Here is a 26057-nt window from a genome sequence, read left to right on the forward strand (position 1 = left end):
GGATATTTTTTTTAATGTTACTCTGATTGTGTTTGGCTGCAAAAAGAAAATCATATACACCTATATTAGCTTGAGGGTGAGTCAATTATGGCAACCTTTAAATTTGGGGGTGAACTATCCCTTTAATGTGTTGAGTAAACTAACTGTATCTCTATTACTAAAAACACGTATACGCAGCTTCATACACATAATGAGAATCCAGAATGTTACGTCAGTGACCACAACAAAGCTTTAACTGCTGAGAATCATACACTGTTCTCAGAACTGGGTTATTTCCAGTACTATATCTCAGGTGCACTTTAAAGGAAAGAATAAGACAAGAAAAGCAAAAGACACCATTACTGACTGCACCTGGTTGTACAGAAGACATGCAGCAGTTAGAGGGAGTTTGTTTAGGGTTGTTTATTTGTCAGTACTCGTCACGCACAAGTCTATAGTGACGTTTTTTCACACTCCAGGATTCTTGTTTCAAAGAACAGACCATTTCTGTATGTGGACTCTGTATCATTGTCATTTAATGTGCTATCTGTCGCGTGGAAAGGCTCTGGCAGCTGTAGCGTCTGTCCTCTGTAACTAGGATTCGGATAGCAACAGGATTTCATAGAGCTCAATTCAGCAACTTCACCCTCCTCGTCTACCTCATCTTCCTCCTCAAAGACAACAAGGCCAAAGCCTTGCAGTAAAGTGCTCTGTTCAGGGGTCACGTTTTCACTGGGTTTGCTGAGATCTTGATGCAGCAAGAGAACAAATTCATGCACTTCCTCCGTCTGTCTCAGGTCCTGCGACACAAACATTTTTTTCATTTGGATTACCATGCTCTGATGAATCATGCACTATAAGATCAATTTAATTGCAAATATACCCTCCATTTATTTTGCTCCACTTTTCATTAGTAGGTCAACAGTATAGTTTATGTAAATCAGTTCTGTGAGAAGATTTTGCAAAATAGCTTTTCTCTGTGTGATAGCTGCTTTTGAGGTACGTCACTGCAAATGCGCTGATGTGACGTTGTGGTTGATATTTTGAGCTCACCACAGGTTTTTTTATTTTTTTTGCTAACTGTGATGGAAGGTGTAACATAATCATTCATGCCCTCTTAAAATATTGAGGTTGTTTCATTGGAAATAGGTTTCGATTCTTCAGCAGTTTGTGTTGCTAACCTGATCTTGCGGACATCTGATTTCTGATGTATCAATCACAGGACTGGGTACTTTAGGTATCAACTTACTCCTAAATCTGCAAAGCAAATAGACAGTTAAAGAAATGTTATAGTTAAATACATTTACATATAGCAGATGGTGCAAGTCTATATATATATTATCTATATACTATATATACACACATAAAAAAACCATAACATTTTATATACATATATATATATATATATATATATATATATATATATATATATATATATATATATATATATATATATATAATGTAATGTTTTTTTAATGTGTAATATGTAAAACAATAAAGTTGTAAAAATACAAGATTAAATTTATAATATTTTGAGAATAAAGTCAAAATGATGACCAAGATGAATAGTCAAAATTACAAGAATAGTTGTAGAATTGTTGACCAAGATGAATAGTCAAAATTACAAGAATAGTTGTAGAATTATGTAGTAATATTTTGAGAATACAGTCAAAATGATGACCAAGATGAGATTAAAGTTGTATGTTTTGTGAATAAAGTAAAAATGAGAATAAAGTCAGCAGTATAAGATTAAAGTTGTAATATTTTGAGAATCAAGTGAAAATTAAGAGAGTAAAGTCGCAGAAATTCTGGATAAAAGTCGTAATATTTTAAGAATAAAGTCAAATTGATGACCAACATTAAAGTTGTAATATTTTATAAATAAAGACAAAATGACCAAAACAGTCACTGAATTATGAAGATTAAAGTTGTGATATTTTGAGAATAAAGTGAAAATGAGAATAAAGTCGCAGAAATGCAAGATAAAAGTGGTAATATTTTAAGAATAAAGTCAAATTGATGACCACCACAAGATTAAAGTTGTAATATTTTGTAAATAAAGTGAAAATGACAAAAACATTAACTGAATTGTGAGAATAAAGTTGTAATATACTGGGAATAAAGTGAAAATGACGACAATAGTCAAAAATTACAAGAATAAATTTGTAGTATTACAGGAATAAAGTGGCATAAATATGAGACAAGTCATAATATTTTGAGAATAAAGTCAAAATTACCTGAACAATGTCATAGTATTACAAGATTAAAGTTGCAATATTTTGAGAATAAAGTCAAAATTATGACAACAAAGTCATAATTAAGGAATCAATTATTTATTAAGGAATTTAAGGATTAATTTTATTCCTTAAAATTACGAGAATGAAGTAGTAGCAAAACGAGATTAAAGTTTCAATATTTTGAGAATAAAGTAAAAATTACGAGAATAAATTTGTAGCATTATGAGAATAAAGTAATAAAGTTGTTATATTTTGAGAATGAAGTGAAATTTTTAGGAACTGTGCCGTGACTCTGATTTAAGTTCAATGTGATTAAAAAAAATCTAGAATCAATGTAATTAAAAAAAGTAAATAAAGTCAGATTTAAAAAAAAAAATCAACAGTGTTCCTGAACCCATGGCCTTTTTTAGCTCTATGCTCTACCAATAAAGCTACAGGTTATGTACAGTATAACACAATAACATATCTTGGTGGTCAGTAAATTAATCTGTGATAATCTCACCTCCTGACAGCAACAGAACAGATTATAGTACACAAGAGGGCAACCACACAGACGCTCAGGATGGTCTGGTCCTGCCATGATAAACCTGAATTGAAAGGGCAGAACACATTTGCTGTTGGCAGGTATATTCTCACACCTCATTGTGTTTACTTCACACAAAAGCAGAGGTGTCAGTTCTGCATAATCATTTCTCATTCTGAAATGACTGTTTTAGTACCCATTTCTTCTGAGTGTGTTTCAAAGTTCACCGTTGAGTTCGGCCCTTTACCAGCCATTGTTTCTCCGGCTATAGAAACGGTGTAAGAGGCCCCTGGGTGGAGGTTCTTAATCTTGAAGCTGGTTTCGTTTGCTTGGACTTTATGGAGTGCTGAAGCAAAAGGAACGGTGTTATAAACAATTTGTTTATAATAGATTATTTTGTTGGCTATACCAGTAAAAACTTGTATCTGCAGTTGTAACATAAAGGTTTCATAGCAAATATATGATCAGTAAAACTACAAACTTTCGCCTTACTCGTGTTTCCCTGTCCTGAAATCCAAATGAGATAATGCAGTAGAAATCCTCGCTGCTCCGCCACAGGAATGGAAAGCCAACTCACCACCGCTGATTCATGTGTCACATTAGAAATATTCACATTCCCTGGACCTTTAATAGGTGCTGAAACAAATGTAAACATTCCATTGTGAAAATTAAACATCATTCTGGAGTATATCTTATATTGTGGTCTTCAAATAACCAAAATAGACTAAACAAGGGATTCATGAGATACCAGTACCATATTGGTTATTTATGGAGTCCCTGATGGGACAAGGTGATTAAAAAATATAAGATGGAAAATTATTTCTCGATTTTAGAATACAGAAGCATTGAAATATAATTTTCCTTCTTTTCTCATAATTTTTCCATCACCATATTCCCTTGGGGCAGGGTTCCTCAAATCTGGTCCTGGAGGGCCACTGTCCTGCAGAGTTTAGTTCCAACCCTAATCAAACACACCTGAACAAGCAGTCAAGGTCTTCAGAGTTACTAGAGAATTGCAGGTAAGTGTGAACGATCATGGTTTGAGCTCAACTCTGCAGGAAACTAGAAACTCCAGGGCTGGATTTAGGGGCACCGTAGTTATTGGCCGACATATCGTCCAATATAGGATATTTAATAGTGCAATTTACCATAATTTTACATTTAGCCATCATCTAACGCTTACTTAAAGGGGACCTATTATGTCACTTTTTACAAGATGCCCCCAGAATGTGTCTGTGAAGTTTCAGCTCAAAATACCCCATAGATTCATGTTGTAAATGCCCATTTTTGAGTGGAAGAAAAAACTGCAGAAAAAACTTGTTGTTTTCGAGTAGGCCCATGTATCTTTAAATGCAAATGAGCTGCTGCTTTCCGGAAGAGGGCGGAGTCGCTACACCTTGTGTTTCTGATACTCTGCCAAAAACAACATCTGTTTGGTTTTGATTATCATGTCTATCACGTCTATCACGGTCACGCTCACGTGACATTGCAGTTCTTCATCATCATGAAAGTTAATTATCAGCATGCGTTTTAAAGCCAAATCAGTCTAAACTTCTGATATATGGTCAGTCTCCTCAACTCAGTTCACTAGTGTAATAGCGTACGCTTCTGTTGTTGTACGTCACACGCATCACACACATGACCAGCGTCGGCCAATAGTGAGCCTACGTGTGACGTAGCTCTACGCAATCATACTAGTGAACTGACTAGTGGCCCATAGAGAAGGAAATGAATAGTCGAAATAAAGTCGTTATTTTTGTTTGTTTTTGCGCACAAAAAGTATTCTCGTCGCTTGATAACCTTAAGATTGAGCCACTATAGTCACTTGGACTATTTTAACGATGTCTGTAATAACTTTTCGGGGCTGGCAAGTTTCAATCCCTGAAGAAGTCTATGGAGGAGTGATCCAGCTCTCAGATTTAATCAGAAATATCTTAATTCGTGTTACGAAGATGAACGAAGGTCTTACGGGGTTGGAACAACATGAGAGTGAGTAAATACTGACAGAATTTTCATTTTTGGGTGAACTAACCCTTTAATGTTATAAAGCGATGAGAATATGTTTTATGTGCAAAAAAAACCTAAAATAACAACTTTATTCAACAATCTCTTGTCTTCCATGTCATTCTCCTACGCTGTTGACGTAGTGTAAACAGTGCAGCGCTTCTGGATTCTACGCCGCTCATTATTCGCTAGGTCCTGGGTCATCACACACATGACCAGCATCAGCCAATAGTGAACCTACGTACTGACGTAGAACCCATAAGCGCTGCACTGTTTACACTATGTCAACAGCTTAGGAGAATGACATGGAAGAGAAGAGATTGTTGAATAAAGTAATTATTCTGGAGGGGGGTTTGCGCACAAAAAGTATTCTCGTCGCTTCATTATATATGGTTGAACGACTGTAGACTAGACTTAGACTTAGACTTCCTCTATTGTCATTGTACAAAAAACACACTGAAATTTGACAACGAAATGTCGATTACTTGGCTGCCAGTATAACAAAGCTAAAACCTTATTCCTACACAATAAAAATAAATATACTTCCTATAACTAAGAGCTAGCTATATACAGGGTAAGAGCATATAGAGCATATATATACACATTTTTGCACTGAATTATTACAAAGAGAGTAATCAATAAAAATTGCACTGAGTTTAGCGAAAACAGACATTAATTTGGCGACACAATTTAGGCTAATCTGAGGTGCGTATCCATATGGGGAGTAGTATTAAGCAGTCTGATGGCCAGGGGGAAGAAACTGTTCAGAAATCTAGTCGTTCTGCAGAAGATGCTGCGGAACCTTCTGCCGGACGCCAGGTGGGAAAACATTCCATAGTTGGGATGGGTGGGGTCAGAGAGGATCCGGTGAGCCCGGGATAGGCAGCGCCTTTCCGCGATGTTCTTTATGCAGGGGAGCTTCGTCCCCGTGATCTTCTCCCCCATCCTCACCACCCTCTGCAGAGACTTCCAATCAGAGGCCTTGCAGCTCCCAGACCAGATGGAGATGTAACTGGTCAGCAGGCTCTCGATGGTCCCTCTGTAGAAGGTCTGAAGGATGGGGGGCGGGAGAGATGCTCTCTTCATCCGACGCAGGAAATGCAGGCGCTGCTGGCCCTTCTTCACCAGTGAGGAGATGTGGACTGACCAGCTGAGGTTCTCAGTGATATGCACCCCCAGGAACTTGGTGCTGCTGACGACCTCCACAGCTGAGTCGTTAATGAAGAGGGGAGTGTGGGCAGGTCTGGATTTCCTGAAGTCGACGATAATCTCCTTAGTCTTTTTTACATTCAGGATCAGGTTGTTCCCTCTGCACCAGTCCACCAGATGCTGCACCTCCTCCCTGTAAGCCACCTCGTTATAGTCCCGGATGAGGCCCACTACTGTGGTGTCGTCCGCGTACTTCAGGATGTGGTTGGACCTGTGGTGTGGGCGACAGTCGTGCGTCATCAAAGTGAACAGGAGTGGACTTAGGACACAGCCTTGGGGGATGCCGGTGTTCAGTGTGATGACGTTGGAAGTGTTGTTCCCCACTCTGACAGTCTGGGTTCTGGCAGTAAGGAAGTCCAGCAGCCAGTTACGGAGGGGAGTATTTATTCCTAAGGGGCTTAGTTTGCCTACCAGATCCTGGGGTATGATCGTGTTGAATGCTGAGCTAAAGTCCAAGAACAGCATCCGCACGTATGTGTTCTTCTTCTCCAGGTGCTCCAGGCTCAGGTGGAGAGCAGTGGAGACTGCATCCTCTGCGCCGCGCTTGGGCTGGTATGCAAACTGGAACTGGTCATGTGATGGGGGGGAGCGTTGAGATAATGTGGTCCTTGACAAGTTTTTCTAAGCACTTCATGATGGAAGATGTGAGAGCGACGGGACGGTAGTCGTTAAGACACGTAATGGTGGTTGTCTTTGGAACTGGAACGAAAATGGCAGACTTGAAACACCGTGGGACGACGGCCTGGTCCAAGGACGTGTTGAAGATGTCCGTGAGCACGTGGGTCAACTGGTCCGAGCATTCTTTAATCAGCCGACCTGGAATGTTGTCGGGACCTGCAGCTTTCCGTGCGTTGACCTTCCTCAGAACTATCCGCACTGCTGATGTTTCTAGTCTGAGCGCTTGTTCGTCGGGGTGTGGTGTCACTTTCCTCACCGGGTTAGAATTCAGCTCCTCAAAACTCCCAAAGAAGTTGTTGAGCTCATTGAGGAAGTCGATGTCGTTCTGGCAGGATGAAGGTGTGGGTTTGAAGTCTGTGACAGACTGGATTCCCTGCCACAGTTTCTTCGTGTCGTTGGAGTCTAAGAAGAGACCTTGGATTTTCCGGCTGTGGGCTCGCTTGGCGTCTCTGATGGCCCGGTTCAGGTTAGCCCTTTTAGACCTGAGAGCCTCAGCATCACCAGATTTGAATGCGGCATTCCGTTCTCTCAGCTTCGCTCGCACCTCCTTGGTCATCCAAGGTTTCTGGTTTGCCCGAGTGACTATTGTTTTTGTTGCTGTCTCATTCTCCATGCACCAACTGATGTAGTCAGACACCGTTGCAGCGTACTCCTCCACATTGGTGCGCTGGTTGTCTGTTGCAGCCTCCTTGAAGATGCTCCATTCGGTGCACTCAAAACAGGCCTGCAGTGCAGACATCGCTCCCTCAGGCCATACCCGCACCTTCTTCACTGCAGGTTTTTCTCTGATGAGCCGAGGCTGGTATGCAGGAATTAGCATGACAGAGAGGTGGTCTGAGGAGCCCAAGTGGGGGCGGGGGGCTGCTCTGTATGCCTTCTTTATATTAGTGTAAACAAGTTCCAGCGTGTTCTCCCCTCTTGTAGCAAAGTCCACATGTTGGTAGAAGTTTGGAAGCACAGTCTTCATGTTGGCCTGGTTGAAATCGCCAGCAACAATGAAAACGGCTTCCGGCTGTGTGGCTTGCATGTCCGTGATGTTATGGTAGAGAACACTGAGGGCTAGCTTCGTATTGGCGCTAAGTGGGATGTAAACAGCAACAATAGTTACGCTGGTGAATTTGCGTGGCAGATAAAAAGGTCGGCATCTCACAGTCAGGAGTTCAATGTCTGCAGAGCAGTGACTGGAAACCCAGGAAGCGTTGTTACACCAGCTGTTCTTCATATAGATGCAAACGCCCCCCCCTCTGCTTTTACCTGTGAGAGCGCTGCTTCTGTCGGCTCTGAATGTTGTTAGCCCGTCCAGGCTAACTGCGCTATCTGGGACCGATGCACTGAGCCATGTTTCAGTGAGTACAATAGCACAACAGTTTCGTATTTCCAGCTTTGAATGTAATTCCAGCTTAAGGTAATCCATTTTATTTTCCAGGGAGCAGCAGTGAGGGAAGCGGCGATCTGTACGGGTTAGCTTTTAGCTTAGCTGTTAGTCCTCCGCGGCAGCCGCGCTTCTGCTTCCTGTCGCACCGTCTTCGATGTCTCCATGGGCGGCCTCTGGTTGTAGGAAAGACCGCTGTTCCACTGGTCGCTCGGTCCGCTTGACATAGCAGTCCGAGGCTGGCGAGTGCGGTCCGCGTCTCCGTGCAGAGAAAGTCATAAAGCCCTAAGTTCCTAAGATTAATTATAGTCTCACGGGTGTACACTGTTCCTATACCATGTCGCTGTGTTGTAGGTACGAGAATCGCAGTTTTATCTGTCGAATGTAGCATAAGGTTTGCAATGCTGACCGGAGCCGAAGTAGCCGCAGCCGAACAGGGCGCCGCCATACTGTTACAGTTTAAAAGAACTGTTTTCTGTAGTTACATGGACTATTTTAACTATGTTTTTACTACCTTTCTGGGCAGTTGCAATGACGTTGCTGTCAATTGAGGGACAGAAAGCTCTCAGATTTCATCAAAAATATCTTCATTTGTGTTCTGAAGATGAACAAAGGTCTTACAGGTTTGGAACGAAATAAGGGTGAGTAATTAAACTAACCCTTTAAATGCTCTGGCGAGGAGATAAACATGTCGGACTGTGTCCAGCTCACTCAGGGCGGGGCTATGCTAATAGGGCAGAGTCCATCAGCAGTTGTGGGCGTCACAAAAGCTACACTCTGCAAACAGCTTGTTCTGAGAAACTGCTTATGATATATGTGGATTTAAAAATGAGAAGTGGGTGGATTTTTACCATTATAGGGTGGTTGTGTACACACACAGCCGACACACATGTAAAAGTGAATTTTGCATAATAGGTCCCCTTTAAAGATAATCTTTAAAAACACTAATAATTTAACAACACACTGTTAAATATAATTTTATAAAATCTCAAAATAATGTACATTATAATGATTTACTTGATTTTTTTTTTTAGTTTTTAGTGTTTTATTTCAAGAATTTATTTACGCAAAATAGTACGAAATTTTAATATTGATCATTTATGCATCATAAGATGAAAAGTTATCAGCTTATTGATAATGGACAGAACCTTATCGCCACATTCTTAGTCTGAACGTACCTCCCTGTTCTGAGTAAAAAGGACACATATCAACAGTTTGAAGATGTTTCTTTATCATGGTGTGAAGAAAGTAATAATGACGTACAAACTTCTCCACCCCTGTAATTGAAACCAGAGACACGAATTAGCATACACAGCACATGTTAATATGACACATGAACATAGTGCTCTACATTGGATGAATGACTTATCTCTACCTTTTTCAATGTCCTTGAACGATTTTTCTTTAAACGAGCTGTTTACTGTACTTTTACGGGTCTCACCGTTTTCCAGCTTGTACCATTCTAAGCAGGTTTTATAATCCTGGGTGATATTAGAGGGCTTGTCACAATCTGAAAATTAAAAAATTCTTACGAGTTTCCATTTTACCGTTTTTTTCTCAAGGTTTTTCCAATTTTTGTTACACAAGTAATTTATGACTTAACACTTTAGGACCCCCTTCACCAAAAAACCCACACTTTTCACTTGCTTCCTGCTGTAAGCGCAGACACTCAGACATTCATTCACATACAGTACATTTGACACTTGCAACACACTTACTGCTCAGATGTTTCACAGCGGGAATGATGATCTCCACTGGAGGTGAACTTCCAACCTTGTTAGTTGCAATAATAGAAATCCTGGCCTCTGAATATGTTATTGAGGTTTTATAGGTTCGATCCAAAGTTAGCTTTTCCTTTCTCTTGGGTTTTTCACAAGGCCAAACACTGATGTTCAGCTTGTACTCTACACCCCCAACAGACTCTTCAGCAGATGGTTCCTAAAGAAAATCACATTGGAGCATCATTCAAATCAAATTTCATTCATTTTACACCAACAACAGAAACATTTCTGATGTCCTCTGTTCTTCTTATACTTACATCCCAGGTGAGATTAATATGCCTGGTCCCATTCATCCATTTTTTTTCTACCCAGCGTATTACAAGTGGGAGGCGGATATCTGCAGAAAGGTGTTACATCTGTTAACCAAATATTTTCAGATGCTTTCACTTATTAAAAACATCTGAAATCGAACCTAAGGGAACATCCCGCACCGGGCTCCAGTCACTCCAGAGAGTTTGTAGTGAGCCTTTACATAGATTTGATTGCAGTTTGGCCTGCCGTCTCAGTTGGATCTGGTAGATCGTCTGTTTCTGTAGATGTAGCTTGTAGGAATCTATAGACATATTCATCTCAGTCCATTTTTATGTTTTGGACACGAATCATTTAAAGGGGTCATACATAAAAATAAAAATAAATCCACACCAAAAACAATGTATTTAGTATAACTAAAAGTAATTTAGCTTTTCATTACTATTTTCCAACATTTCTCTGACCATTAGAACTTGTTTGTTGCTGTACCTTTAAGAATGCATGTAAACACCCTCAATGTATTTGTCAAATTGTTAAAGACTCAAAGGATCAGAGACTGCATAAAAACTGACCTCTGAAAGGATTTGCAGAGTAGAAGATGCTACACAAACCCACGTTTGACAAACGTTCTCAAATTGTACTGTTAAAATTTTTATACTGTTAAAACTGTTAAAAGTTTTTATGAGCTGTGTTTGGAATAGCGTACACTGCTCCCATTCTATTCTTAATACCATTATTTAGTGTGCACATAGTATGCACATTTTCTGCTGAATAGAATACCTCTATATCCTATTACACACTGTATGCCAAAATGTGCAGAATATACAGCAGTGCATGATCCAATGTATTCCCTAATCCAATGCACTTGACTTGACCTTCAGTTGAATTACTAGAAAATAATCTCTAGCGAAGCTGTAAGTTTAACTGCTTCAAGAACGGCATGTTATAGCAACTGAGAAATGTTATGTAGCTTTTCAGTTGAAAAAAGTCTATTTGATAATGTCTCAGGGCAGTGCTGACATGTTTCTGTGCACTTGTGTGTTTCTGTGTCTGTGCGCGTGTGTCTGTATTGTATGTGTGTGTTTTATGGGAGAGAGGGAGAAAGAGCATGCTATAGATAATTAAGCGTATTGTCGTAGTGAAAACATGGGGAAAAAATATTTTTTATCATATTTTTTGCTATATCTCTTTGCTTGGTCAATGTCTTTATGGGTTTTGGTTCTTTTGCTGCTGTAGGCTGTAAGGACCTTTGAAATAACTTAATAACTCAGCGAAGTTATATGGAGTTGTAATGCGGTCAAGGCCTGTATGGAACTGTGTTTACTGGAAAATAATTGCACACCTTAAAATGTTCATCAACCAGTCAGAATCAAGCATTCAACAGTAACAAAACAGAAGGATGCAACACAGGTAATATCCAAATAACAAGTTTTTGTTTTTGGCAGACATTTGCAGGTTTGGCAGACAATTGAAGCAGGTCAGAAACTGAGAAATGGGTAGTTGTAGAAGGAATGGCAGTGGATACTGAAGACTAAAGTGTGAATCGTACAGGTAAGTGGTTCAGGTTTGAATGACGAGACCAGACAGAGTGAATTGGGGTTTGACAGCTTAAATTAGTGATGTACCGATCAGGATTTTTTCATGGCCGATTCTGATTTTTTTTTAATGCTTATTAATGCTTTTTTTTAATGCTTTTTTTTTTTTTAAATGTAAATTCATAGATTCATGTAGGATTGGCCTCCGTGGCTCGGTCACGATGGTTGAAGATGAATGGCAACCTTTGTTATTTTTTGAACATTGAATTAAAAAAAATATGTGTGTGTGTGTGTGTGTGTGTGTGTGTGTGTGTGTGTGTGTGTGTGTGTGTGTGTGTGTGTGTGTGTGTGTGTGTGTGTGTGTGTGTGTGTGTGTGATAACTTTTTTTTTAAATACAAGAACAAATCAATGTATCATTCAGATGACCTTATTTCTGCACATGTAGAATAAAGGAGTCTAACCTTGGATAGTGCTGTCCTCAGTTTCAAATGTCGCCTATAATTGCAGAACACAGTCATCATGTTAATAACATAACAGATTTACTTCAGGATATGAAAATATCAGATTTTCTGAAATGTCTTACATTCTGCCATTCAGAGCCTCTCTCCCTCCATCTGATCTCGTATTTAACACCTTTTTTATCCTTTGGTTTGTCCAGTGTGAGAGACAGGATTCCAGCTGACCTTTTCATGCTGGTAATCTGAGGTGCACTGTATTTGACTGTTGACAACATGAGAGTGACACGTTAGGGGCGACATGCCATGCAAAATGTTATGTTATGTTATGTTATAAATAATATAATTATTTATTTACAATTAAATGTATAAAATATAATGTAACTAATTATTAATAAATATGAATTAACTATTAATTTAAATAATAAGATAGTAGCCTATAATATGCCATATTTACCATTTAATATACCAATTTATTAGAAAAGTGCAACAACTTTAAGATCCCACCATATAAACTGTCAGAAAATAGCAGTTTGAATAGATCTCTTAGACTGGGTTCTTACCCAAGCATTCAAGGATGACTGAGATTTTGCTAGAATTGCAGGTGAGATTGCCCACTTGTGTTTGTACCCATATGTCCATCTTTCTTGTTGTGATTAGTTCCTCCAAGAGAATATATTTCTCTGAATGATCGCCAGAGTTCGCACACATAATAAAATTTTTCTTTTCACTGTCCCTGTGCACACCAGGAATTGAGAGTTAGATTCATGCAGACTGACATACATAATCAAGCCTCTGTATCTGTTATTTAGTATAGTATAGCAATAATAGACACATTGTGGCAACTCATTTGAATGTGTTCATCAAATAAAGCAATCGAGTCTCTTCAGAAACATTCAGAAAAAGAGCGACGAAACCGCTCAATTCATATGGATTAGTTTTATGATCTCTTTATGAACTTTTTGAAGCGACAATTAGGTTATTATGTGAGATATATCCAGCTGCAGACCCGCAGCACCACCAGTTTCAGAACCCCTGTGCCAGAACCGGAAGTGAGGGAGGGGCGGAATTATTTACAATGACACAAGCCTGGTTATTTTTGCAAGTATTTAAAAATATTAAAAATTGTTGCACCTTTTAAATAATATTTAGGGTATGTTTTTATTACACAGTGAGTCACTGCTCGTTGTATGAACTATAACTGGTATTTGACAAATAAAGAGCAAGACAGTGCTCGTGTTGTTTGAAGACGTGATAGTGCGCGCGCGCGGCCGGGGCTCTCTCTCTCTCTGCTCGTTAAGCGCCCTGTCATGCGCAGCAGTCATTCTATTCCGCCAAAAAGCGGACGATCTGACGGGTTTTAGAAGATTTAATACAACCTGAAACTAAAAAACAGACCGGACCTCTATTTGAGACCGGACTTATATTTACCCAGACCTGCAGCCACACCAGGCGTGTAAAGAGACAATCGTCTATTTGGGACTCGGCTATTATTTGAAGTACGGTACATTTTTATGGTTTCTTTTAAAACAATGCCGGATTTTCTCTCTCTTTTTAGATTTTTGACATTATTTTACATAAAGAAAAATGCATGCTGCACGTGTTCTTGTGAAATAAAGTATATTTTATATAAAATGACCATAAGTTTCAAGCATTATTTTCACGATCAGGAAGTAACTCTCATAATACAATAAAACGGATAACTATATAGAATTATATTACACAAAATCAATGTTTTAAATGCTTATTGTACTATACCTTAATGTATCATTATAATAAGTATAAAGTATGACATTTCGTGTGTAATAATGACGTTTCGTGTCAAAGCAAATTACGCTCCAAAACGTTAGGTGGCGTTACTCGGTTTAGAACGTAAGCTCCGCCCCTCACTTCCGGTCCTGGCGCTGGTGTTAGAACGTAAGCTCCGCCCCTTACTTCCGGTTCTGGCGCTGGGGTTCTGAAACTGGTGGTGCTGCTGGTCTGCAGCTGGATACTATTGGAGAATGTAGACTGTCAATGCAGGGTCAGAAATCTCTCATTTCATTTAAAATATCTTCATTTTTGTGTTTCGAAGATGAACAAAAGTCAAAAGTTTGGAACGACATCAGGATGAGTACTTGATGGTCATTATTTAATGTTTGGGTGAACTAACCCTTTAACTTTCAAAAATAATCTCACCCTAAGAAATATTCACTGGAGTATAAAGTTTGACAACTCGCAGCGGTCTCCCCATTACTTTTTTTTATTTATATATTTTTTTTAAATATGTAGCACATTCTTAAACCTCAAGGTTTACAATGTTTCATAAAGACAATGAGATTTGTTCATGTTTCTTTTTCATGTTGGTTGAACTCACCATATAAAAAGAGTGTGTGTCTGATTCTCCTTAGGGTTTCTCTTATCCCATTTACACATAAAGTCCTCTTCTGGCAAAGTTGAACTTTTGTAACACCATGGACTAGTTGTAGGTATACATCCTGCTGCTTTAAGAATATTTACACCATGGAAAAAAACAAAATCTGTAAGTTTGACTGTTGTAACTCACCTGATCCCAGCAAATAAGTTTCTTAAAGGGATACTCCACTTTTTTGGGAAATAGGCTTATTTTACAACTCCCCCAGAGTTAAACTGTAGTCTGGGTTTCCCCATGCTGCCTTCCCGCAGCGCGATTTTATTCACGCTGAAAGTCAGTATGGATACCATGGTCCAGATTTCCGCCTCATCTAGGGAACCAATCACAGAACGGGGAGGGAGCAGCAAGACGATGACGACATGTATGCGACACACCGAAGCAGTTTGTTTATTTCTATGGATTCAACATGGCAGCAGACGCAAAGCTACCTTTTGATGCAGCCTTAGATATTGTTCTAAGTAGTTTAGAATGCAGGTTTATTTTGAAAAAAGAGCAGCTTTTGCACAAACGGCAATAGTCGCTGAACGTCATTGTTTACACGAAAATATCTTACCCATCGTCTTCTTCCTTGTCTAATTTCTGTGGCTCTACATACGTCATCTGGTATAATTGAAACGATTGGCTATGAGCTACATACAGGCGCATTTGATAGACATTCTTAGCACCCAATAAACAGCGCTACACATTCGTAAACCACGCCTCAAATACGAGAAAATTTACATGTGGTTCCCAGACCCAAGTCTCAACGAGAATGGGTCTGGCGTTAGTGCACTAAGTGCACTAAGACCGACGGAAAATGTAAAGTTGCGATTTTCTAGGCTGATATGGCTAGGAACTATACTCTCATTCCTGCGTAATAATCAAAAAACTTTACTGCCGTACCATGAGTGCAGCAGGCGTAATGATATGACGCAGCGCAGTTGACGGAAGGTAGCCTATTTTCAGGCGCTGCGTCGTCATATCATTGCGCCTGCTGCACTCATGGTACGGCAGTAAAGTATGGAAAACTACTTGAATGGATTCAAAAACGGTAAAACTCAACAGTTTAACTCTGGGGGAGATGTAAAATTAGCCTATTTCCAAAAAAATTGGAGTATCCCTTTAAAGAAGTTTATTATGTCCATTAAGGCTCCATTTATTTGATCACAGATACAGTAAAAACAGTAATATTATGAAATACTGTTACAATTGAAAAATTGTTTTCTACTTTAATTTTGTTTTCTATTTTGTTTTTAAAAATGTAATTTAATCGTGTGACAGGAAAGCTGAAATTTCATCATCATTTCTCCAGTCTTTAGTGTCACATGATCCTTCAGAGATTCTAAAATGATGATTTGGTGCTCAAGAAACATTTATATCCATCACAGGAATCAATTACATTTTTAAATATATACAAATAGAAAACGTTATTTTAAATTGTAATAATATTTCACAATACTGCTGTTTTTACTCTATGTTTGATGAAATGCAGGCTTGGTGAGCGCAAGAGACACAGAGTCCTCTTGAAATTGTAATTATCACAAACATTTGACTACATACACAGTATTTGGCTTTTTTAATCAGATTGATGTTATAGTAAACACCTAAAACAGTAGTTCCTGGAATTTGTTTACATCCTGTGGTTTTAGAGTTGTTTAATGGTGGTTTAGCCAAATGGCGACTGGGTCACTGCTCTGATAAAATCTACACACCATTACAATCATCTGAAATATATATTGCTACTTCCGTAAAGTCTATCAAGTTAATCTCAATCTCATCTTCCTCTGTCTGCGGTGTTGTATATGTGCCGTTCGAACTGATAACATCAGCAAACATACCTTCAGTCAGACTGACAGAAACAACAAGCACCAGCACAGCCACTCTCATCCCCATCGCTTCTCGTGTTCGGAAAGGTCCTCACTCATAAGACATGGCGAATACACGGCCAGGTCAAGACGATCTTTGTACCCTGAGTTCAAATTAACAATCGTTGGGTTGGAAGTCATCTGGACTAGACACATGAGGGGTTAGTCGGATATGTATGCACTACTCATGTGTCTTTCTGGGGCAGAATAAGGTGCAAACTACTGCATCACCACAAACCACAACACGAGAGCAGCAGGGGAAGCTCATCTCACTTCATGAGAAAAAGCTGGTTTGGTTGCTTGCTACACCCCTGTTTTTTACCTTCACTTTCAAACGTGAACATACGAGATGGAGATGCTACTTTGGTTCGGTTCACAAATTAAATCATAAACCTAATTGTACAAACCTATTGAGATCGCTTTCCGACTAAATCATCATTAACCCGACGTGGGTGGCTTTTAGTAAAGTGGTGCTTTAGAGTAATCAGGATTTGACTCCTGAAACTGACTCCAGCATTTTTACATCCTCATTTCATTTGTAGCACGCTCACTTTTCCTTAACACAAAAATCCTTGAAAACTTTTCATGAACTTAGAATTGAAATACTTAAAAAACAATGTAAATACTTTACACTTGAGTCAGACAATGGCAAAAATCCCCTTTCACTCATTCATCAAAGCAATGAAACGTTTAATGATGTCTCATAATGCATCATACCAACTATTAAACTTCCTAAATGTGTTTTTGTGTTTTCATTCCAAAATGAATTTTTTTTCATGTCGGTTCTCTGAGATCTTTGCTGAGTATTATGTTTATTAAGACTGATGTATTTATGTATTTTAGTGTCAGTTCTTGGTCATCTATGCTGGTTTCTGTCAAGTGATTAGTGCAATTTAGTTTCACTTCTTAATAGGTGTGTTTGTGGGTGAGGTGAATAGGAAGGCTTCAATTTAACCGCACTCTGCATGCGGCCAGTATTACAGTGATATAAATTGCTTCCTTCAGTTATTAATAGTAACTGTGTAGCTAAGCAGTGGTGGAACACCGAGTGTTCGTCTGAGAGAACTTTCCAACTTCACTAACCTTCTTTTAGAACTTATGCAAATTTAGATTGAAAGTAGATCACAAAACCATGCTTTTTATGTCTTGTTTATGATGATGACGGCACATTTTTTTAAAAAAGGTCACTGAAAGGTTTCCTGGAAATGGTGAAATCCACTTCCTCTGACGTTGACTCTTGTTCAAATGTCAAAAAAAAGTGATTCACTTGTAAAAATGTCCTATACAAAAAAAATAAAAAAATAAAAAATACACACAAACAATTACTGTACTGTGTGTTAACTGCCATTCACAAATTCTCTCACGTGGCCTTATGGGATAGTAAAGTGTCAATCGAATCCACACTCGCTGGAAGTAGTAGGACGTCCGGGTTGTTTTTGCCTATACTCTTTATGAGTGCTGTGAATTCGGATATATTCCTTTTGTCACATACTGTTTTTCGCCTACTATATAGTATGGAAGTATGCGATTTCTGGTGCAGCCAAAGTCATTGAATCTCAATCAGCTCCCTATAGCTCCCAAGCTCATGAATCAGTATATCGTATACGAATCCACTTCTGTCTTGAGATGTGTTTATGCTGACATACGTTTAAAAAAGTGTTTTATTTTATTTTCAAATCTTCTATCGCAAGTCATTGAGTTGGCTTATGCATTATGTTTCTTGTTCCAGTAATGTGACGTAATTTCTGGTAAGGGAGCAAAGAGAGCCTAAGTCCCTCCCCTCCGCTTCCGGCTCATGGGACCTTATTTCGGAATATGTATGGTAGTCAATGGCGAGAGACAACTTATCTTTTTATTTCGTCTGAACTGTGCCCTGAATTACACATGTAATATTTGTCAATTTAAAAGATAATTATGAAAGTCAAGAAAGTCACATAGTTTGTCTTAAAACAGAAGAGTAACATTTAGGCCCCATCCACACTACTGCGTTTTAGTTTAGAAACTAAAGTCCTCCGTTTTGACCCGTCTACACTAAAACGCCCTCCGGAGATTCAAAACGCGAAGCGGGGTCGGCAGTGTTTCTAAACTTCTCAGTTTTAGGTCTTCGTTTTTTGCCGTTTTAGTGTGGACGGGAGGTGCAAACGTAGCAAAAGGTCTGCGTTTCTAAACTAAAACGTAGTAGTGTGGATGGGGCCTTAGTTTTATGTGAAAATCGCTCAATGAACTACATCTCTCGTCTCGCACTATACGTCACCAAGCTCGTATGTGTGCAGTCTGGTACAAAACACACAGGCATGACGGCGTAACGTTACGATTATAACGTTAAAAATGACAGACGTTAGCTTCAGTAAAGTTAGCTTCATTCATTGAGAGAAAAGGTATGACTTCACATGCGCGCCTTTTGGGTTTGTAGTCTTTGTAATTACGTATTTTCACAGTCTTATACCTCAACAGTTTTAAATCAAACTACGACTTTCTTGATTTTAAAATGTATAATTGTGTAATAAATGTGTAATTCAGGGCACAATTCAAACGAGATACAAATATTTGTTGTCTCTAGCCATTGACTACCATACAGTATTTTTCCGAAATAAGGTCTCATGGTGGTCCACCGGAGGGGAGGGACTTAGGCTCTCTATATTGAGCGTCGATGCCCCCTGTTTTTTGCGGTGCATTGTGGGGTTTTTTAACGGACGTAAGAGGTGTGTGTGTAAACCTCACTCCCCTGGCCTCAAGAGGAGTGATAGCGTCTGCGGTGTTTAGCATCCTTGTTAGCGCAGCCGCCTCCCACATCAGAGACCCGGGTTCGAATCGATTAGGACCGATTACAATTGGTGCCGTGACCCAGATGGGAGTGAGGTTTTGGGGGATGAGTGTAACGGACGTAGACCGGTAAGAGCTGTGCATGTAAACCTCACTCCCCTGGCTTCAAGAGGCACTAGCGCCTGTTGTTTTTAGCTTCTTTGTTAGCACGCCAATCTCCCACGCCGAAGACTACGGTTCGAATCCCGGTCGGAGCGGGTAGAGTAGGATCGGTTTCACAAATGTTCCAGTACAAATCGATCGATTTTGCGATTAAGACAGCCTTTAAAATGGCCAACTCCCTGATCAGTGCCCTGACTACTGAACTAGGGATCTGATTGAGATGCACCCATTATCTGGCCTTGTTTGTGTTTGCGTTAGTGTTGAAGGATTACAGACTTACCTTCTCATTTATGTTTTGTGCCAGAGGATTTACATGTGTTTGCTTCTCTTGTACTGTCTCCTGGGCTATCAAAGATAAGTGACTGTATTTCTCAAGTATTTTCTTAAAAGAATTCAAATCTTACCTGAATTATTGTTCCCATCTCAGTGATCCTGCTCATTGTGTTGTTAATATATAAGTTAATACTCTGGTGTTTTGTGGACTTTTGTATTTGTAAGTATGTAACTGTTTATGTACCTGTATGCTCTCACAAACTGTTCCACAGAGTAGCCTATCTCTACATTCATGTTTACGTTTAAAAACTATGTGTACTGCCTATGTACCTGCATACTCAACTGCATTGTCATCCAGTTTTGCAACTCCCACCCGTACTCTAGGTTCATCTCTATTTCATGTAGTAGTGTGTTACAATATATTACACATAATGTGTTTTGTTTATGATTTGTTTACGTTATCCTAGAAATGTACATCACACTTTCTATGCATAAAACAAGTCTATAAACTTTTTTTGTAAAATAAAACTATCTCAAAAGTTGCTAGTATTGATGTAGCCCAGTGGTTCTCACTTCTCAAACTTTTTCCGTCGCGCCCCTCCTTAAATTGTTTTTACCACCCCCACCCCCAAAATTTAATGAATAAAAACGGAAAGATTTTTTATATAAATAAAAACGTGCAATGAAAAACACCTGCAATAGTTTCACTTTGTAATGTCATTATCTCATATACAACAGTAGCCTAAGAGATAGCCTAATAATAATACAGTGTTATAATAATATTACAGTGATGCTTTGGATGAACAAAAGCGCAAATATGACTGCTTTTGACAGCGCCTCACGTCATGAGCTCATTTCTTGTCCGCACAGCAGCGGAGTGGCGAGTTCACAATAGCAGCTTTGTGAAAGAGGTGCCTTTCTACAGCGACCAACTTCTATTTTTGGGCTTGTTCCAGCGGTGACAAGTCAACGGTCTGAAGAAGAACGATTCAGTGTACGGCTGTTTTTTTCTTTCTTTTTTCTGCTCATCCCCCTCTGCAGTTTCCTTGCCCACACTTTGAGATCCACTGATGTAGCCTATTATATTACTGTTTATGTATATTTTGCACATTGCTGAAAATGCTTAATCAAACTTAATTAAAAATATATATATATATTGATTTTTATTTATTTAAAACAACCTACATTTTGTGTTAATTACTGAATAAGATGACGAAAACCATATTTGTCATAATTTCATGGTCAATGAGATGTCTCTGACTTTCAGACATATGTCGCCATCTCGTGTTCAAAATGCGTATTGATCATAACAATTTCTATATCTACCTTTATAAAACTAAAAACTTTTAACACCTGCTGTGCTGAATGTAATGGATTAACCAGCTAAAAGTATTTTAGATACAATGTGATTTTTCTGTTGTTGCAAGCAAAAAATAAAAACATAACACTGAAACGATTCACATTAAATACTTGTGTTGAGTAGATAATACTTTTTCCATTCATCATAAGATTTGTCAAGATCCTATTAATATTAAAAGCATGACTGTGAATGATGATGCGTGCATAAGAATCTGAGGTCATGCTGCAATTATTCATATTCCACCGTTGCAGTATTGCACCACCACTAATTTATTTTATTTTTTTAATCAAAAAACAGAAGTTGTTACAGTTAGTCATTCTCTGTGTTACTTGAGTTCACTTTTGTTTATCACCGATTTATAATCAGCTAAAAAGAGAGAGAGGAGAAGGTAGGTCCTCATCTCCATGGTAACTGAGAGACCTCAGCTCTCTCTAATTTTGCAGTGTTCCAAGTCCTCAACACAAAGAGAAAGAGAGCAGAAAGGAAAGCCTCAAAATATTTACCATCATTTCTGTTGATGTAAATATTAAAGCTAAGTGCATATTGGAACTCTTACTTACTTCTATTACATATTTGGCAGAGGATTTAAACTGTACTGTTTACAAGGATGTGCATGTGTCATTGCATTGATGTCAACATTTGTAATCAGGAAGCTGTACTTCTGGTGTGCAAAATGCACGTCTGCACTCCAGCTTGTGCAGCCACCAGCCAGTGCAATCTGCTGATTGGTCAAGAGCTGCCCTGACCATGAAAACTGTAATCATTCATTTTATGCCAAGGTATCAAGATAATATCTAATAGATACTGAAATTACAATATTCCAATTTTAGTAACAATTCATTTGGTATTTATTCATTTGTTTCTTGTATATATATATTACTAGTCAGATAGTAATTTTTTTTGGTTTAAATTTAACTATAAAGCTGGCTTTCAAGTAAAAAAAAAGAAGCAAATGGTAAGATAAGAAGTATTAACAACTGACATGGATACTACCTTAGGTACAAGTGTAATGGAGGCCAAAGACTGCAGTCTTTGTTAGCGCACCCGCCTCCAGTGTAGGACTGGAGGGGTTACATTGGTGCCGTGACCCGGGTGGGATTGAGGTTTAGGGGGTGAGTGTAACAGAGGCCAGCTAGAAGGAGCTCATAGATATAAACACTAGATGTCGCCTTGGAGTTCTAAACATGTGTCAAAACCGCCGCCATCTTGGAACAGGGGTCTTGTCATAGGAAGTAGCTAGGTAACGCTGAATTCATGGATGATGGCGGACTTTTGTGCTGCGTATGGATGTTTACACGAACGAAACCAAAAAACCTAACAGCAAAGGAATTACATTTCACAAGATTGTGAAATTTTGTAAATTTTTTAAAATTTCTCTAGACTCTATAATAAATACATGTCTGACCTTTGGAACGAACCAAAACAACTATAGAAAATTGCATTCATGACGATTTATGGTGATTTTATTTCGTTAGACCTTTTCCTAAATTGACGGGGTTCCCCTGTTTCAAGATGGCGATTCTATTGACGTGACAAATGAAGTTTCCCAATTCACTTACTTGCAATAAGTACCCAGGTGACCTACGTCTTCATGGCGAGATTCTGAGTGTGCACACAATGGATCCCATGAGGTCACGGGAGAGGATTTGTGAATGTCTAGGAAGCGACATAATTGATGCTGGTAGGTCACATGATTAAATGACAGCACGGTGAATGTAGTACGTCCGGATTACATTCATACTACACACACCCATAATAACATACTTCAGTCGTGAAGTAACTAGGCTACTTATTCCAAATAAGTTCCTAGCCTGAAATTTTGGACACAGCCTCTGTTGAATTCCAGATATAGGCTGTATAATTGAATTGGGGAAATCAGCAGTGTAACCACAATGGAATACTGAGAGGTGTAGCAAATTGGTGTATTGTATGACTAATTGAAAAGATACTATCAGATCACTTACTATAAAAATATAATAAGTTGCCTGGTAAAAACAAAATTGCATGAGTTAGTTTTAAAGAATGTAAAACGTCTTGCCAAAAGCTTGGCGACTTGGTCAAAAGCTGCCCTAATGCCATGAAAACTGTAATAAGCTATCAGGGTAAAATGTATTTCGAGGGTTTAACGTTAAGTGTTGTTCGTTTTTTTCCACCTGTGTGTTGATGCACGTTTTTGAAACACACCTCCTCTGACTCTGAGCATGCAATCACATGGGAGATGTGACCGCACCATTCAATCTCAATCATCTCTCACTCGCTCTCTGCTTACCAGAGTCACTTTCGCTTAGAAGCATGACATCACTTTAACTAAAAGTGTTTCTTGAGAATCTGTCTATTTTAATGGAGTATCTGCACTAGTAGTCTACAACAGAAAACCACACGCTGTCGTTTGGCAGATAAACGACGATGTGTAAACAGTGGGCACTTTGTGTGGTCTCGCGTGAGATCTGAGACAAGGTTTATTTTCATCTGATCGTGCTTCAAGGGCTTAAAGATGAAGAGGAGAGACAAGCTGAAAATTCCCTCCCTCACTTTAGAGTAAGCTCAAATATTATTCTCGTTATTCAAATGTTGGTGATGAATTATTTACTCGCGATGGGGGAAACCCCCTCGGAACTGTTGTGAGAGACAGTCACAGCAGCGAAATTTTAGAAAGATCAAACGTTTATTCATTTCGATTTCTGTCGGTTTATGTTTAATATTGATGGAAATTAAACAGTCAAGTAGCCTACAAGTAGCGAAGTATCTGTGGCGCGCGATATCATTTAGTGTTTGCTGTACGGAAGAAAACACTGCGCTAGAAAATATGGGACACACTACAATTAAGCGACAAATGTGTTTACATTAAAGGTTAAAATACTCCATTATAGATGAAATGTCTGATGTTGTTTTTTTAGCGAGAACCATTTCCTTTTGTTTCATGCAGTTCAACCACACATAGAAAGGATTGTGTTTTTTGACCTAAAGTCTGTAAGTTAAATGTTCTATGATTAACAACAACCTATGTTTATTTATTCATGGCTTCTTCAGCTTTTGGCTTCCACACTGTTGGAATTTAAACTTTAATGTAAAACTATTAGCTGGTTAAATAACTGTAATATCTTTAATACATTTAATTACACAGTACATGTAACTTTACAGTAAAATACTTTAAAATGTATGTTTATCGACGTATATTTAACTGTATAAAATGACAATGTTTATACATACACACACACACGTATATATATATATATATATATATATATATATATATATATATATATATATATATACAATACTTTTACAGTAAAAAGAAATTAAGACTTACTTAAATTTTAAGTCGCCTTACAATTTACAGTGAAAACACGATCTTATAAAAAAGTGCGTATCTTAACCACAAATTTTCTTGTGCTATTTATATCATGCTACGCAGTGAAATCCCTTGGTTAGGATTAGGGTGCGGAGTGCGTGTGTATTACACGCCATGAAGTGCATGCGCGCGAAAACTGCGTATCATATGCACGCAAAAAATGTTTTGGCGAATTAATTGGACGAGAAACAATATTCGTGATATAGAAACGCACTTTCATGAGATCGGGCTGGAAAACAGAAAAAAATGTGATGCATAATGCTTCACATCTAATCTTATTTTAGCATTTTATTATTTATGGTGGTTACATTGTATGTTGTTTAGTTAATGTTTATTGCATTATCCTTGATGTTTGTATGTGGCACTGTGCACTCTCTATAAGTAGCCTATTGGCGGTCTATGGGTAGGCCCAATTGTTGTTACCGTATTTGAAATAGTCACTTTTAGAAACCACGTTTTTTTTTACAGTAAATTTAACAATATTGTACATTGCCATTGCCTATTAGTCAGACTTCATGGAATCTTCACAAAGTCTTCACTACAGGGACTTTTCATTGGAATCATTCCACATCACGTTTAATAGAGGGTTGCAGATGTGCTTTCTATATTGAACTCTATAATCAAACATTCAGGATCCTACTAATAGGATTGAGCCTACTATCTGATACATACACATATATGATTGAGCTTTTAAGTGAGAACACAAGTCTGACTCTTCTGACACTCTCCTTATCGCATCCATATCGTTCTCGCAATGTTTTTCTGCTTTTCTGGCACTTGCTTCTGCCTGCCTTCAACATGATCACTGCAGCTTTCCAACCCTGTCCTCCCACTCTGGGCTTGGAGTGAATATAGCCGACCCCACAACCCACTGCATTTTCAATCCCAGTGTGTAGGAGCCCACGTCCGGAGCCTTCCTTCAGCAAAAGCATAACCAAATATGATTGAGGATTACTGCTGATTTGTAGGGATTTTCTGCTTTGGGTTCCAAAAGCACTCCATCAGATCTGTAAGAAGATGTAAGAAGATACAAAGCTGTTTGAATTGTGTGTTTTATCGAACACTGCGTATTCTGAAGGCAAATGGAACAGAGAATGGTTGAAAGCGGCATAACATCAGATTGTTGAGCGCAGGGGGGTAGTATTCACAGTTGGGTCGTCTCCAGTTTTCTCTCTTCACCATGACAACATCTTCACACTTCCACAGCGCTCGTTGCTATCTGTTGCGGTGAGAATATACAAACTGCCAGACGGTGGCAGCCCTATTTGTACAGTCACACATATTTAACATTCTAGTTAGCTTTTAGGTCACCAAAATACTAATTTGTGATACAAACCAAAGTTCATCAAAGTTTGACCGGAGCACTTCAGGGAATATTTTAGAACGGCCAGCACTAAAACAGCACAATACCCTCATCAAGGTCACACTAATCAATACCTGTCTAAACTGGCTTCTGCTAACAACATGCCTCATGTCTATTTTGATTTGCTCCGTTCAGTCTGACGTGTAAATACCTGTTGGGTTAGCCTGAATATGTTTTAGGATACTCGGCTGATGACAACATTGAATAGCATGAAGGAAACATGACAAACTGTGCTTCCTGCAGTTAATGGCTTTATCTTGATGCCACTAATGCATTTTGTGGAACTGAAATTCATGGTGGCAGTAAACAGTAAATGACTTTGAAGGTCACACATTAAAGTAATTTACTGAACTTTGTCTCTGGAAAACACCCGCCGCCTGCAGGACCAGACTGAAAACTTTTGACAAAAACATTGGAAATTTGAGATTATATGCTTTTATATAGCTAGAACCCTGCTAATAATCCAATTCACATGCTGTTAGATCTCTGATTATATGAATCATG

General features: G+C 38.7%; 2 protein-coding genes across 4 annotated transcripts in view; one reads left to right on the forward strand and one right to left on the reverse strand.

Moving 5' to 3' along the window:
- Nucleotides 1–387: 387 nt before the first annotated feature.
- On the reverse strand, nucleotides 388–16479 carry il12rb1 (interleukin 12 receptor subunit beta 1). Of its 2 annotated transcripts, none has more exons than XM_077202870.1 (15): nucleotides 16254–16479; nucleotides 14380–14506; nucleotides 12587–12759; nucleotides 12152–12288; nucleotides 12030–12063; nucleotides 10196–10336; nucleotides 10041–10120; nucleotides 9721–9940; nucleotides 9378–9512; nucleotides 9181–9279; nucleotides 3232–3375; nucleotides 2936–3085; nucleotides 2719–2803; nucleotides 1161–1236; nucleotides 388–779 (listed from the first exon to the last, which is right to left on the reverse strand). In XM_077202870.1, the coding sequence occupies exons 1-15, from the start codon at nucleotides 16306–16308 to the stop codon at nucleotides 432–434; spliced, it is 2004 nt and encodes a 667-aa protein (XP_077058985.1). In that variant the 5' UTR covers nucleotides 16309–16479; the 3' UTR covers nucleotides 388–431. The 2 variants fall into 2 exon arrangements, with proteins under 2 accessions (XP_077058985.1, XP_077058986.1); XM_077202871.1 differs by having other exon boundaries at nucleotides 14380–14503; nucleotides 16254–16452.
- Nucleotides 16480–23093: 6614 nt separating this feature from the next.
- mast3b (microtubule associated serine/threonine kinase 3b) overlaps nucleotides 23094–26057 on the forward strand; it is a 47089-nt gene continuing 44125 nt past the window's right edge. For both annotated transcript variants that reach the window (XM_077202920.1, XM_077202921.1), the window contains exon 1: nucleotides 23094–23376. In XM_077202920.1, coding sequence (XP_077059035.1) covers nucleotides 23333–23376 — 44 coding nt within the window. In that variant the 5' untranslated portion in view covers nucleotides 23094–23332. The remainder of the gene's footprint in view (nucleotides 23377–26057) is intronic.

Source organism: Siphateles boraxobius, unplaced genomic scaffold, assembly GCF_051911475.1.
Source record: "Siphateles boraxobius isolate OS27281-9 unplaced genomic scaffold, OSU_SipBor_1 5, whole genome shotgun sequence".
NCBI classification, from domain to species: domain Eukaryota; kingdom Metazoa; phylum Chordata; class Actinopteri; order Cypriniformes; family Leuciscidae; genus Siphateles; species Siphateles boraxobius.

Coding starts and splice junctions, on each gene's coding strand:
- il12rb1 (XM_077202870.1), bottom strand. CDS start 16,308: ATGGGGATGAGAGTGGCTGTGCTGGTGCTTGTTGTTTCTGTCAGTCTG. Junction 3,086..3,231: donor TTCAGGACAGGGAAACACGA/GTAAGGCGAAAG, acceptor CTTTTGCTTCAG/CACTCCATAAAGTCCAAGCA. Junction 1,237..2,718: donor TGTTCTGTTGCTGTCAGGAG/GTGAGATTATCA, acceptor TTTGCTTTGCAG/ATTTAGGAGTAAGTTGATAC.